General features: G+C 41.5%; 1 protein-coding gene across 8 annotated transcripts in view; it reads left to right on the top strand.

Annotated features, from left to right (window-relative positions):
* SYNE2 (spectrin repeat containing nuclear envelope protein 2) overlaps positions 1-13,501 on the top strand; it is a 337,489-nt gene that overhangs the window by 288,731 nt on the left and 35,257 nt on the right. For all 8 annotated transcript variants that reach the window (XM_049611445.1, XM_049611444.1, XM_049611443.1 and 5 more), the window contains 3 exons: positions 5,458-5,613; positions 8,307-8,465; positions 9,780-9,946. In XM_049611445.1, coding sequence (XP_049467402.1) covers positions 5,458-5,613; positions 8,307-8,465; positions 9,780-9,946 — 482 coding nt within the window. The remainder of the gene's footprint in view (positions 1-5,457; positions 5,614-8,306; positions 8,466-9,779; positions 9,947-13,501) is intronic.

Raw genomic sequence — 13,501 nt, 5'->3', positions numbered from 1 at the left:
GGCGCCTGGGTGGCGCAGTCGGTTAAGCGTCCGACTTCAGCCAGGTCACGATCTCGCGGTCCGTGAGTTCGAGCCCCGCGTCAGGCTCTGGGCTGATGGCTCGGAGCCTGGAGCCTGTTTCCGATTCTGTGTCTCCCTCTCTCTCTGCCCCTCCCCCGTTCATGCTCTGTCTCTCTCTGTCCCAAAAATAAATAAAAAATGTTGAAAAAAAAAAATTAAAAAAAAAATAAAATAAAATAAAAAAAAAAACAAATGACCTTGTCTTTGAAATGAGAGTAAAGTATTATTAAAGAATTCCTTTTTTAGCAGCCAATAAATGGGTTGGAGTTTTTGCTCAAATCTCACATTTAAAAAAAAACATTTTTTAAATTATTTTATTTGTTTTTGATAGAGACAGAGCACAAGTGGGGGAGGGGCAGAGAGAGAAGGAGACACAGAATCCAAAGCAGGCTCCAGGCTCAGCTGTCAGCACAGAGCCTGACACGGGGCTCGAACTCACGAACTGTGAGATCATGACCTGGGCCAAAGTCGGACGTTCAATCGACTGAGCTACCCAGGCGCCCCTCAAGTATCACATTTTTATAAAACCTTCCAAACTATATTCTGCCTAGTTGATACAGCTCTGACAATTATTTGTGGATATTTTAGGTCTTTGCAGAAATGGAATAGTATCAGATCTGTAGATAAATTTGGGGAAAATAAACATCTTTTTGACATTGAGTACTCCTATTCTTGAATATGGCATGTTTCTCCTTTTGGTTGTTTTCAATAATTTATAATTTTCTTTAGTATTGAACATCTTTTGTTACATTTATTTTTTCCATGTTATTTTTTAGACTATTGAAATACTTTTTCTAATTATATTTTCTATTTACCACTTGTGCCTAGAAATGATCATTTTTGATTCATATTATAGTCAACCATCTTGTTAAACTCTTTTGTTAATTCCAATAATTTGTCTACATAATCTTTTGGGACAGTCACCATCTGTAGAAAATGACTTTTTTTTTTAATTTCTTCCTTTTATTTCTATACTTTTTTTTTTTTTTTCCTGTACTTTCTACACTGGTCAGTACCTCCAGAACATTTTTTAGTAGAAGAATCGGTAACTGGCTGCTTCACGTCATTCCTGGTTTTAAGAATGATTCCGACATTTCACCATTAAGTATGGTATTTGCTGGCGATGGCTTTATTAGGTTAAGAAAATTCCTATCTGTCCCTAATTTTCAACCTTTTTATTATCTCCACATGTTTAGGTGTAGATCTAGATCTCAGAGACAGAGGAATTTGGAGTCACTCTCTCAGTTGATCCATAGAGTTTCCTTCCATAAAGTCTAGAAACCAGGGCAGAATGTGAACTGTAAACTCATAAGAAGGCATAATGTGTCCCAAGTGTCACACTCTTCAGTTTCCAGTGGGATCCTTTCAGTTTCCACAGCCGCCATGTTCTACCTCTCAGTGTAAAAATCAGGAAGAGAGGCCAAAAGCATTGAGTTCATCGATCCCATGACCATATTCCAAAACGAACTCAAGTAACCTGAAGCCTGTCTAGGAGACTGCTTATCATTCCTAAATCACTGGAGGGAGATACACTAACCACTTGACCAGTCTGGGCTTTACTGTCCTCCTCAGAAGATCACATTGTCATTACATCTCAGCTGACACGTGGAATACCACTTCGTGACATACTAGCTTTTCACTTTTATGGACATCTGTGTTCAAATGATTGAGTTTGGGGGACAATTTTTATTTTTAAAATAAGTTTGTCAAATGATTGAGTTTGTCAAATGATTGAGTTTGGGGGACAGTTTCTATTTTTAAAATAATTTTTGAGTAAGATTGTCAACATGGCTCAAAATTCAGAAGGTGCAAAAGGCATACATGAAAAACGTTTTAATGTTTTATTTAATTTTGAGAGAGCATGAGCAGGGGAGGGGCAGAGAGAGAGGGAGTCAGAGGATCTGAAGTGGGCTCTGAGCTGACAGCAGCCAGCCCATGGGCTCGAACTCACAAACCACGAGACCATGGGCTGAACGGAAGTCAGACGTTCAACTGACTGAGCCACCCAGGTGCCCTGAAAATTTTTTCTCCTGTTGGTTTTTCTCAACAGAGGTAATCAGTGTTACCAAGTTCTTGTGTATTCTTCCAAAGATATTCTATGCATATACCGGCCAATATTTATATACATACACGTTTTTTGGTCCTATGTTTACCCAAATGGTAAGGTAGAAAAATGGGACTTGGCAATCCCCCTGGTAAGTGAGTCCACAGGCAAAGGCTTTAATGCTGCTGTGCTGTGTTAGAGTCCCATTCATTTTATGTAATCAAAGAACGAAATTTTACATCTCATGTTCTATGAACAATGGGAATCTTACAGGCAATATAGACAGTTTCTATGGTTAAATTAAGAAAAACACTTACCTGAGTGGCATGTTCCCTTTTGCAGTTATGATTTGGTAGCAAGTCTGGAGTATTTTCATTTAAAGACAGAAGCATGATTTTTGAAATATTTGCACAAATAGTGATCAACCATAATAAACCTCCACAGTCGACCTCGCTCTATATATTCTTTGATGATTCTTTGCTTTTCTTACTTTATGAACATTTTAAAGTTCTTGAGACCCTGCCAAATTGCTTTCCTTTCAATCGTACATTTCTATATCTCAATCATACATTTGTATATCTGAGGACTTAAGTACGCAAGGCATCACGGTAGGTGCTCAGCAATGGATTGGTGAACTGTGTGGTCATTGCTGGCCAGTAATGGAACTGACGGTTTAGACTACTTGAGAGACACATGCTAACCAAAGAGCCTCACTCGTGTGTGTGTGTGTGTGTGTGTGTGTGTGTGTGTGTGTGTGTGTGCGCGCGCGCGCGCACGTGAATAAGTATGATGAATGTTAGGAAAAGGACAGGGGGCTACAAGAGTGTAAATAAAACTGGGGTCCCAACCTTGTCTGATGACTCAGAGAAGGCTCCTCTGAGGAATCACCCTTATGTCTGAGATCTGAAAGCGTAAATGGGAATTAACTAAATATATTTGTGGAAGCATCAGGGTGAAAGAGTGGGTAGCATTTCAACTAAGTAAAGAAATACAAACTTAAATAATAACTAATCATTATGCATATTAAATTTGTCCAGTATATGTATTAAACTTGTCCAACATTAGGCATATTAAACTTGTCCAAATTTTAAACTTGTCCACTTATACATATTTATCCAAAGGTATATATGTATATGTGTGTATATATATATGTATATGTGTGTGTATATATACACACACAACATATATATATATGCAACATATACATATATATATAACAACACCAGAAAGTATGTGGAGAAAGATACAGCCATTCTTCTTAGAATGCAATTTGGCAGTATTTATTAAGAATTATAAAAATGTCCATATTCAAAAGTTCTATACCTGTTCGTTATCCTTTCAACTGTAGAAGGAAACCAAATATCCAAATCAAATCAATTTAAACCTGGCTGTGGAAAGCCTAAACATGCCTCCCTGACTATGCAGGCATCTGAGCCCACACCTCTGAGCAGGGCCATGGACAGGCTGAGCTTCCTGGCACCAGACTGAGAAACACTCTGTGTAGCTCACAGTCTTGGGATCTTTAGTTTTAAGTCAGTGAGTGGTGCGCATCCACTTATGAGTCATTCCCTTTATAGCCTATAGCTAGCAAAAGTGTTCCACACAGAATCTGCTCTCATCCACTTTACTAGAATCATGAGGGTAAAAGTAGGTAACAAGAGTTTAAAGATTTTTCTTCTTTTTTTCTTTTCTTGTTAATGCTTTAAAAAACATTTTTAGGGTGTTGTATGGATACCAATTTGACAGTAAATTTCATATATTAAAAAAAAATTTTTTTTTAAATTTTTTTTTTTAACGTTTATTTATTTTCGAGACAGAGAGAGAGCATGAACAGGGGAGGAGCAGAGAGAGAGGGAGACACAGAATCTGAAACAGGCTCCAGGCTCTGCGGGGCTCGAACTCACGGACCGTGAGATCATAACCTGAGCCGAAGTCGGACGCTTAACCGACCAAGCCACCCAGGTGCCCCTAAAAAAATTTTTTTAACGTTTCTTTATTTTTGAGAGAGAGGGAGGCACAGAATCCTTAGCAGGCTGCAGGCTCTGAGCTGTCAGCACAGAACCCAGTGCTGGACTGGAACCCACAAACCGTGAGATCATGACCTGAGCTGAAGTTGGACACTTAACCAACTGAGCCACCCAGGCGCCCCTCCATGCAACCTTTAAAAAGAGTTCTGTGGGGGCGCCTGGGTGGCTCTGTCGGTTAAGCGGCCAACTTCGGCTCAGGTCATGATCTCGCGGTCCGTGAGTTCGAGCCCCGCGTCGGGCTTTGTGCTGACAGCTCAGAGCCTGGAGCCTGTTTCAGATTCTGTGTCTCCCTCTCTCTGACCCTCCCCTGTTCATGCTTTGTCTCTCCCTGTCTCAAAAATAAATAAACATTAAAAAAAATTTTTTTTTTAAAAAAAAGAGTTCTGTGGGCCATTTGAGTAATTATAAATTTCTGTCAGCAAGTTATGCAGTCATGCCAATGTAGCTTTTAGAACTCTGAAAATGAATCAGGATTAACACATTTCTATTGTTGCCACCCCTCAGATTATTTTTGATGTAAGTAAAATAATCTCTTCTTTCTACTGCAATAGACGGGTACAAATGAAGACCCTTTAAACGTGCCAAAGAAAAATCTGGAGGATTCTTGTGTTCCTTTTACCCCCTCTGTTGTGAAAGCACTTTTCGTAAGTCCTAGAATTCAGAAAGTTTAAATTTGACACATTTTTAAAAATAATTGTTTTCATGCCCAGAGATTTTCTGCTAACCAGTTTCTGCCGAATATTAGGGAAGAATTTATTTTTTCTTCCATTATATTCATTTTTGGGGGGAAGCTTAACCAAAATAATTCCGTTGAACAGAAGCCATTGTTATGATGTTACGATTGCCACGGTAGCAACAATACATTTCTTAGGTGTTTTTTTTTTTTTTTAAGATGGGAAATCACACTTGATAGACATTTCTGTGACATTGTTTCAGAATTAAAAGTGTGTGGTGTGTGTGTGTGTGTGTGTGTGTGTGTGCAAGAGAGAGAGAGATTGTTGCCAGCCTCCAAAAATAATTTCTTCTCAATAAAGGTAAAGACCTACATGACTTTAAAATAGAACTAATTCTATAAAAATCTGAACTATCTGAGCAAAGGAAAATAAAGGTAGAAAGGAGTTTTCCTTTGAGAAAAGGGTGGTGAAGAACCGGCCAACCACAACAGCAGCCGCTGCCCTGGGCTGTTTCTCATTCAGAAGGTCCCGCCCCTTTCCCTGGCCTCCCCTCCCCCAGACCAATCAAAGGATTAGCCTACAGGTTTGGAAACAACAGCAGCTTGAGTTGAAGGGTTGTTTTTTTCCCCCCCCTTGTTGTGTTTAAATGCAGGAACTAGAGAAGTCTTTGGCCAACTGGACCCAGAACTTGAAAGAACTTCACACTCTGAAGACCGACTTAACCCAGCACATTCTTGCGGAGGACGTGATGGTTTTGGAGGAGCAAACAGAGCATTTGCACAGACAATGGGAAGACCTCTGCTTGAGAGTAAGTCAGTTAACTGCAGGGCACGGCTGTTCTGGAGTTTATTGAAATGTCTCCAAAGGCCAGACAAAGTAGAAAGGGGCTTAATTTCATTGAACCGGAGGCCCTTTTCAATTGGAGCCCAGGCTGGCTGCTGTTCCTTTAGAAGGCAGCAACATGGTTAACAGATTTGACCCTTTGTTTCTCCAGTGCTCAATGCTGGAGGTTTGCACACTTTTAATAAGCTTTTTAAAAACTCACCTTAAATGGGGTGGGGGAGGGGGGGGAATTGCAGTTACCGGCAGCTGTGAGCTTTCTGCTCTCTGTCTTACACAGATGACCAGTACCCATTGGTATATTAGAATCAGGACTTCAGCAAAGAGGTCTTGTCCGGCATTAAGAGCGATGTCTCTGCAGTATCTCTCTGGGCCCAATGAGCAGCAACAGTCTTACTTAGTGCCTGACACAGGGGTATTTCATCCGAGAACTCTGTATTCACATGCAATCCGATGTTCCTTTCAAGTAGCTGGTTTTTTAAAACTCTCTAAAAGAAACCGTCAACAGCTACACGTAGTACCTCCATGGATCACTTCTCCTTAATAAACATTGGATCGTGGTTAGAGTATAATAGTACATGTTTGTGACAGGATGGAACTAAAGGGTTCGAAAAGGTCTTTGTTTTGAGAACATATAATCCTAAGAAAAATAAATTCCTTAATCTCATTTTTGTGAATGAAGAAGTGTATTTAAAGGATGAAATTCACTTTTGAGTGCCTTTGAATAAAGTAAAATAATTTTTTCTTCTTGATTTTAGTATTTAACATTCACAATGAACCATAATTTTAAATGATCTCTTAGAATTTTTGTTCATATTTTATATAAAAGAAAATATTTAGAGTATGTGAAAAGCCTCCTAAAACTTAAGGTAGAAGCGGGAGACTGGGGCCCAGATGTTCTTTTAATTGTTACCATTAGGAAACCAATCAGAATGGCACTGTGCAAAATGCCAGGATTTTAAAAAGCTAAGATAAATAGATGCCCTCAGGAATGGAAACACAAAACTTGTTTTTTAGGGATAGTTCTTTGAGCCTTCTTAACACGTTTGGCTGGGTGAATGTATAAGCATTAAGTATTTTTGCCTCACTCTGAGAAGATTACTTGTTTTCATTGTACATAGCAGGAAAATCTCTGGGAGTTCTACCTTAGTTTCCCCACCTGTAAGGTGGGGTGTTAAAACTTTATCTGGGGCGCCTTGGTGGCTCAGTGGTTTGAGCGACCGGCTGTCCGTGAGTTTGAGCCCCGCGTGGGGCTCTGTGCTGACAGCTCAGAGCCTAGAGCCCGCTTTGGATTCTGTGTCTCCTTCTCTGCCCCTCCCCCGCTCATGCTCTGTCTCTCTGTCTCTCTCTCTCAAAAATAGATAAACATTTAAAAAAAAAAAAAACTTTATGAAAAGAACTCTTAGCTACTTCTTTTAACCCTAAGATTCTAAAGATTTTTAAGAGCCGAGAATACTTTTGTACATTTAGAAAGTCTGATTTGCATTCTTTATACTTAACTTGTAAATTTGAACCCTTTAAGGAGGAAGAGCCTTTGTCAGCTTAGGGGTTGCTAATGCATAATAGAGCATTGGGTATGTGGGGTCAGCCTGCTCACTACAGACCAGTATGTGGTTCCATTTCCATACTTTGCATCTAAAGCCAGAGGGCATAATGGGAAGGTGGATTAAATGAGAAATGTGCGTTTGTTTTTTAATTTTACTTTGCTTTATTTTGGAAATCTACCACTAAAATTGTGAAATAAATTTAATTTTTAGTCCATTTGCATTATAAATGTTAAATTAATGTTTTGATCTAGATTTATAGTTTTTAAGTTGAATAGGCAGGACATTGGCCTTAAATAGAAATAAGGACTTGGTCATTTTTAAAAAGGTAAAAGATTTGAGAGCATCTGGGTGGCTTAGTTGGTTAAGTGTCTAACTCTTGATTTCAGCTCAGGTCTTGATTAGGTTCGTGAGTTCAAGCCCCATGTTACATGCTGGATGTGGAACCTGCTTTAAAAAAAAAAAAAAGTAAAAGATTTGGGTCATAAAACTGTAAATTAGCATGTAGCAAGCCATCGATAAAGGTATATTGAAAGAACAAGGATCAGAAGAAATTTGGGTGATGTTTACTGTATTTAGCTAATCTTTCCTATCTAATTTTTAATATGACCTGGTAATAGTAGATATGCATTGAATAAAACTGAATTCTTTCGGTCAGTTACACTTCAGACATAATCTTGATTTTGTTGCTTTTATGGCATTTATCAAAAGGTGTAACTGTTGGGGCACCTGGGTGGCTCAGTCGGTTGAGCATCCGACTTCAGCTCAGGTCATGATCTCGCAGTCCATTAGTTCGAGCCCCACGTCAGGCTCTGTGCTAACAGCTCAGAGCCTGGGGCCTGCTTCGAACTCTGTGTCTCCCTCTCTCTCTTCCCCTCGCCCACTCACACCCCCCACCTCTGTCAAAAATAAATAAACATTTAAAAAAATTTTTTTTAAAGAAAAAAAAAAGGTATAACTGTTGATGTTGAACCCTAGGTAATGGGTAAAGTTATTTAAGTCTACAGGGTTACTGATTAAAATGAATGAAATTCATAGTCTTTTTAATGGGGGGAAGGGAAAGGAAATAGTTTCCTTCCTGCCAACACTCAGCTGCCAAATTCATTTTCATTTCCAGGTGGCTATACGCAAACAGGAGATTGAAGACAGACTCAATTCATGGATTGTGTTCAATGAAAAAAATAAAGAGTTGTGTGCATGGCTGGTGCAGATGGAAAACAAAGTTCTACAGACAGCAGATCTTAGTATTGAAGAAATGATTGAAAAGTTACAGAAGGTAAGCAGGAATATCCAGATGGTTGCCGTTAGGACTGCCTCGGAATTCTCTGCCCTCATTCCCAGGCTCACAGTGGCCTAACCTGTTAGATATGTTTCTAATAACATTGCAGAAATTTGAACGCCTTTCTCACTGTCTTTATTCATTCGCAGAGAAAAGTTGGTAAGTGATGATTCCAGAGAGATGGGGGAGTTGTGGGACCATCATAGGAGGGCATGAGGCTTGTTGTGCCTACTCTCAGGAAGTCTGGCCAGAGCAGGGCTCTTGTCAGCTTAAGCATCAGTTCATATGCCAGGGGTTGTGGCTTCTCTGGTTGTCGCTATGAGAGAGCTCCCCTCGCCAAAGGGGAGACGCCAACAGCAACTGGGGCTCATAATTTTTGAAATGGCCACCAGGCTCCACAGGGAAAGGCTTCTTGCTGCGGTCACCCAAAATGCCACTCGGTTATTTCAAGAAAGCTCTTACTGGGGCTCCTGAGTGGCTCGGGTCGGTTAAGCATCCCAATTCGGCAGAGCCTGCTTCAGATCTTGTGTCTCCCTCTCTCTGCCCCTCCCCCACTCACACTCTTTCTCTCTCTCTCTCTCTCTCTCTCTCTCTCAAAAATAAATAACTTTTTAAAAAATTTGTTTAGAAAGAAAGTGGGGTGCCTGGGTGGCTCAGTCGGTTGAGCGCCTGACTTCGGCTCAGGTCGTGATCTCACGGTCTGTTGAGTTCGAGCCCCACGTCGAGCTCTGTGCTGACAGCTCGGAGCCCGGGGCCTGCTTCAGATTCTGTGTCTCCCTCTCTCTCTGACCCTCCCCCCTTCATGCTCTGTCTCTCTCCGTCTCAAAAATAAATAAACATTTAAAAAAAATTTTTGTTAATAAAAATAAAAACGTAAAAAGATGATAACTACTGGGGCGCCTGGGTGACTTGGTTAAGCGTCCGATTTCGGCTCAGGTCATGATCTCACCATTCCCGAGTTTGAGCCCTGCATCGGGCTCTGTGCTGACAGCTCAGAGCCTGGAGCCTGCTTCAGATTCTGTGTTTCCCTCTCTCTCTGCCCCTCCCCCACTCACACTCTGTCTCTATCTCAAAAGTAAATAAACATTAAAAAAATTTTTGTTTAAAAAGTTAACTACTGCCTTACGTATTACACATGAGCCAAGTGGGTGTTGTTTGACTTTTTAGCTACTCACTGAAGAGTTGCATTAACAGGTAAGAGAAGCTTTTGAATTCTTTTTTAATTTCAAGAGGCGGCTGTATGTTTGTGACTGGCGAAGAAGTGAATTTTCAGTAGTAACTGAGGCTTTTGTGTTTTGGTGCCTTTGCCAGGACTGCATGGAAGAAATAAACTTGTTTAGTGAAAACAAGTTACAGTTAAAGCAAATGGGTGACCAGTTGATCAAGGCCAGCAACAAGACAAGAGCAGCTGAGATCGATGACAAGCTCAACAAAATCAATGACCGCTGGCAGCATCTTTTTGATGTCATTGGATCAAGGTGAGAAATGGCCTAGAAGTTACTCTTATTTCCTAGGCACCGTGGTGACATCACACATCCAGAAACTAAGCTTAGTCTCCTCTAAAGCATCCTAGCAGTTTCATAAACTTAGGAAGGCAAACTTCGGGTGAAATTCTTATTTCAACCTTTTAGGAAGATTGTATTTTCATATATGAGACTTCAATGTTTTTTTCTTTAGCTTAAAATTTCACGTGAAGTTAGGTTTAATTTGAGAAGAGATCCTGGACGAAGTATTTAGAAACTTCAACTCTACTTCAGTGCTTGTGTGTCCCCCAGATGAAATCGTCTCTGCCTGTCCCTGCTTGTATGTAGGCAAATGCAAATAGGTCGGGACATGTGCCTGATTTCTAGATGCTGGTCTGCAGGCCCCAGTGGGCATCTGGTCCTAAGATGTGGCCTTAGGAGGCGTGTCGGTAGCCACAAATCAAAGCTATATTCTCTAGTGCAACCTTATCAGAAATAAGACTGGTAATTTTATCTCCCCTCACAGAATAATGAAGCTGACACCACCCAGAGCTTTTAAGTGTCTTTTGTCTTCAAATTCTCTCTCCAAAGACAGACCCCAACCGAAATGTTTTTCACGTGCAACCTGGCCCGCAAAAAATGGTCACTCAGCTCTGGGACCACTCATGGCAGCTTTGTATTTACACTGGCCATGCGAGTCTCTTCTGTAGCAGTGTGCTCAGATATTTGGAACACGCCTGAGATGCAGAATATACAGGAGGACCTGTAAGGAGAATGAGGAATTAGGGAGTAATGAAAATAAGATGCTCTTAATAATTTGGCATTTATTTCCTTGACCTCACTGTTTACTGTAAACCGTAAGTGAACCTGATTCAATCAGCAAGGGCGCCAGGCTAAGGGCTATGAGAATTACAGACAGGAAGTAAGATGAGTCAATTACGTTAATGGGAGCAGACATCTGAGCAGCTGTAAAGCCAAGTGGTTTGCGAGCTCAGAGCTCATCTTTCTGGAGTGGGGGCAGGAATGAGGAGGAGCCTTTCAGAGGAGTGGTGTTCCCAGATGGTCCTGAGTGATGGGTTGGGATCCTTGAGGGTTACTGGTGGCAGAGACCGTTACGTTGTGAGCAAAAGGATACAGGGATCGAGCAGCTTGGAAGTCTTTCAGAAAATAACAAGAAGCTCCATTGGCTCAAATGTAGGAGATGAAGCTAGAGAGGTGGATCAGGGCTAATGCTTAAAAGACCTTCAATCTCAACCGAAGATTTGGCCTCCTAAATAAAGTCTGAGTCATTCATGGTTCTTTAGCAGTGGAGGGTTTGCCAAAACAAACATTAGGGTGATTTGGCTAGCAGCATAGGCTGGGCTGAATTTAACTTGTCTGTATTGCCAGTTGAAAAAAAAAAAAAGAAATCTGTAGAAATCCATGGTGGTAACCCAAAAAAGATTAAGAGCACAGGTTTTGAGCACATCCTGCCTTTCCCACTTACTGTAGAAACTTGAGTGGTATCTAACCTTTATTTTATTATTATTATTATTATTATTTTTAATGTTTATTTATTTTGGGGACAGAGAAACAGAGTGTGAGTGAGTGGGGGAGGGGCAGAGAGCATGGGAGACACAGACTCCAAAGCAGGCTCCAGGCTCTGAGCTGTCAGCACACAGCCCGATGCGGGGCTCGAACTCACAAACTGTGAGACCATGACCTGAGCTGAAGCCGGACACTGAACCAACTGAGCCACCCAAGCACTCCAGATCTAACCTTTCTAAGCCTCAGTTTCCAAATCTGCAAACTATGTCTAATAGCACTGCTTACGTCAGAGGCTGCTATGAGGATGAATGGTTTGTGTCCCACATGTGGCACAGGACCAGCCTGTAGGAGCCAGCATTCCCTGAGTGGCTGCTATCATTGTTTTCCCCTAAGAAGACTGTAAGACGAAGTAGCATGTTTATTAAATGGGAGAGGATTCCCTCAGTTGTGTCTAATACTAAGAGGTCTTTCTTCCAGGAGACCAGTGTCTTTGACTCTCTTAAATTCCCAGTGCTTAGAACAGTGCCTCAGAGAGGCACCTGGGTGGCTCAGTTGCTTAAGCGTCCCACTCTTGATTTGGGCTCAGGTCACGACCTCATAGGCTCTGAGCTGGGCATGGAGCCTGCTTAAGATTCTCTGTCTCCTTCTCCCCCTGCCTCTCCCTCTGTCTCTCCCTCTCTCTAAAAAACAAGACAACAGCAACAGAGCGTCTCAGATATTGGTTGATGTGAACATTTCAGTGCCTAAGAATGCGATCGTTTCTGTTAAGTAAATTGTGTCTAGCATGTCTTTGTTGACATCGTCTTTATATCCTAAGTCTTCTGGAGTCTTCTGGAGCACCTGGCGCTAATCGAGAGTATGATGACATCAGACCTGTTTATGGATCATTTAGGAGTAAGGTCTAGATTATGCTTCCCGAAGACTAGAGTGACAGTCCATTCTTTTTTTTTTATTTTTTCTTTTTTCTTTTTTCTTTATTAATGTTTATTTATTTGAGGGGGGAGGGACAGAGAGAGAGAGAGAGGAAGAGAGAATCCCAAGCAGGCTCTGCCCTGTCAGCACAGAGCCCACCTGAGGCTGGACCTCATGAAACTCGAGATCATGACCTGAGCCAAAAATCCAGAGTTATATTCTTGACCATGTGCTTTTTACACATGATTTCACTTAATCGTCATTGTAATTCTGAAAGGTAGATACCATTATCCCATTTTACAGATAAGGAGACTGAGAAGTTGAAGATGCGTAACCTGCCTATAATTACATAGCCAGCATGTGAGGTGCCAGGATTGCCACTCATAGTGGTGTTGCCTCCCTGCTCCCCTAGACTCTTGCGGTTTGTAGCGAAGAGAACAGAAGGAGAGTCTAATCCCTTCAAAACTAGAGGACTTGGGAGAGAGTAATTTCTCTTCTCTTAAAGCAAAGACCAGGTGAGACAGATGGCTGAGAGCCTAAGAAGCTCTGAATGGGGTTTACCCTTCAGTTGACTTTGTGGGTTGAGGCAAGCTGAGACCTGCCATAGCCTCACGTGGAATTAGCTCCTTGTCGGATCTCTGACACTGATTTCATGCTGGGTACTACGCAAAGGTGTCACCACCGAGGAAAGGGGTTGGGAGCACAGGCTGCAGAATTTAGATTTGAACAATGCCAAGCAGAACCTTTAGTGTCTTGGTTGATAAACTAGGCACAAGATCCTGGATGAGAGAGCAGCAGGACAGCTATGGGTCTGTTTGCACACATACGCTATTAGCCTGGGGCACAGTGCAGGGTGGTTACATGGTAATGAGGAGGAGAAAGCAGGCTTAGACCCAAGCCACTGTTCTTTCTCTACTTGTAAGGTGTTCTTCAGCTTCTGTAAAATCGTTAAAGCAGAGAACCTGAAGGATACATCTCCCCAAATTACCAGCTAATCAAAGGAGGGAGCAGGGGAACCTAACCTCACATAAGGTTATATTGGCCTTGGGTGTAGACATCAAAATTCCGAGAAGTGGCTCTCCATGAGAATTGCTGCAGGAGATTTTCCCAATCGTCATGGGCCCTTGGGCA

This window comes from Panthera uncia (genome assembly GCF_023721935.1).
Source record: "Panthera uncia isolate 11264 chromosome B3 unlocalized genomic scaffold, Puncia_PCG_1.0 HiC_scaffold_1, whole genome shotgun sequence".
NCBI lineage: Eukaryota > Metazoa > Chordata > Mammalia > Carnivora > Felidae > Panthera > Panthera uncia.
This window is presented reverse-complemented; position numbering and strand designations above follow the sequence as displayed.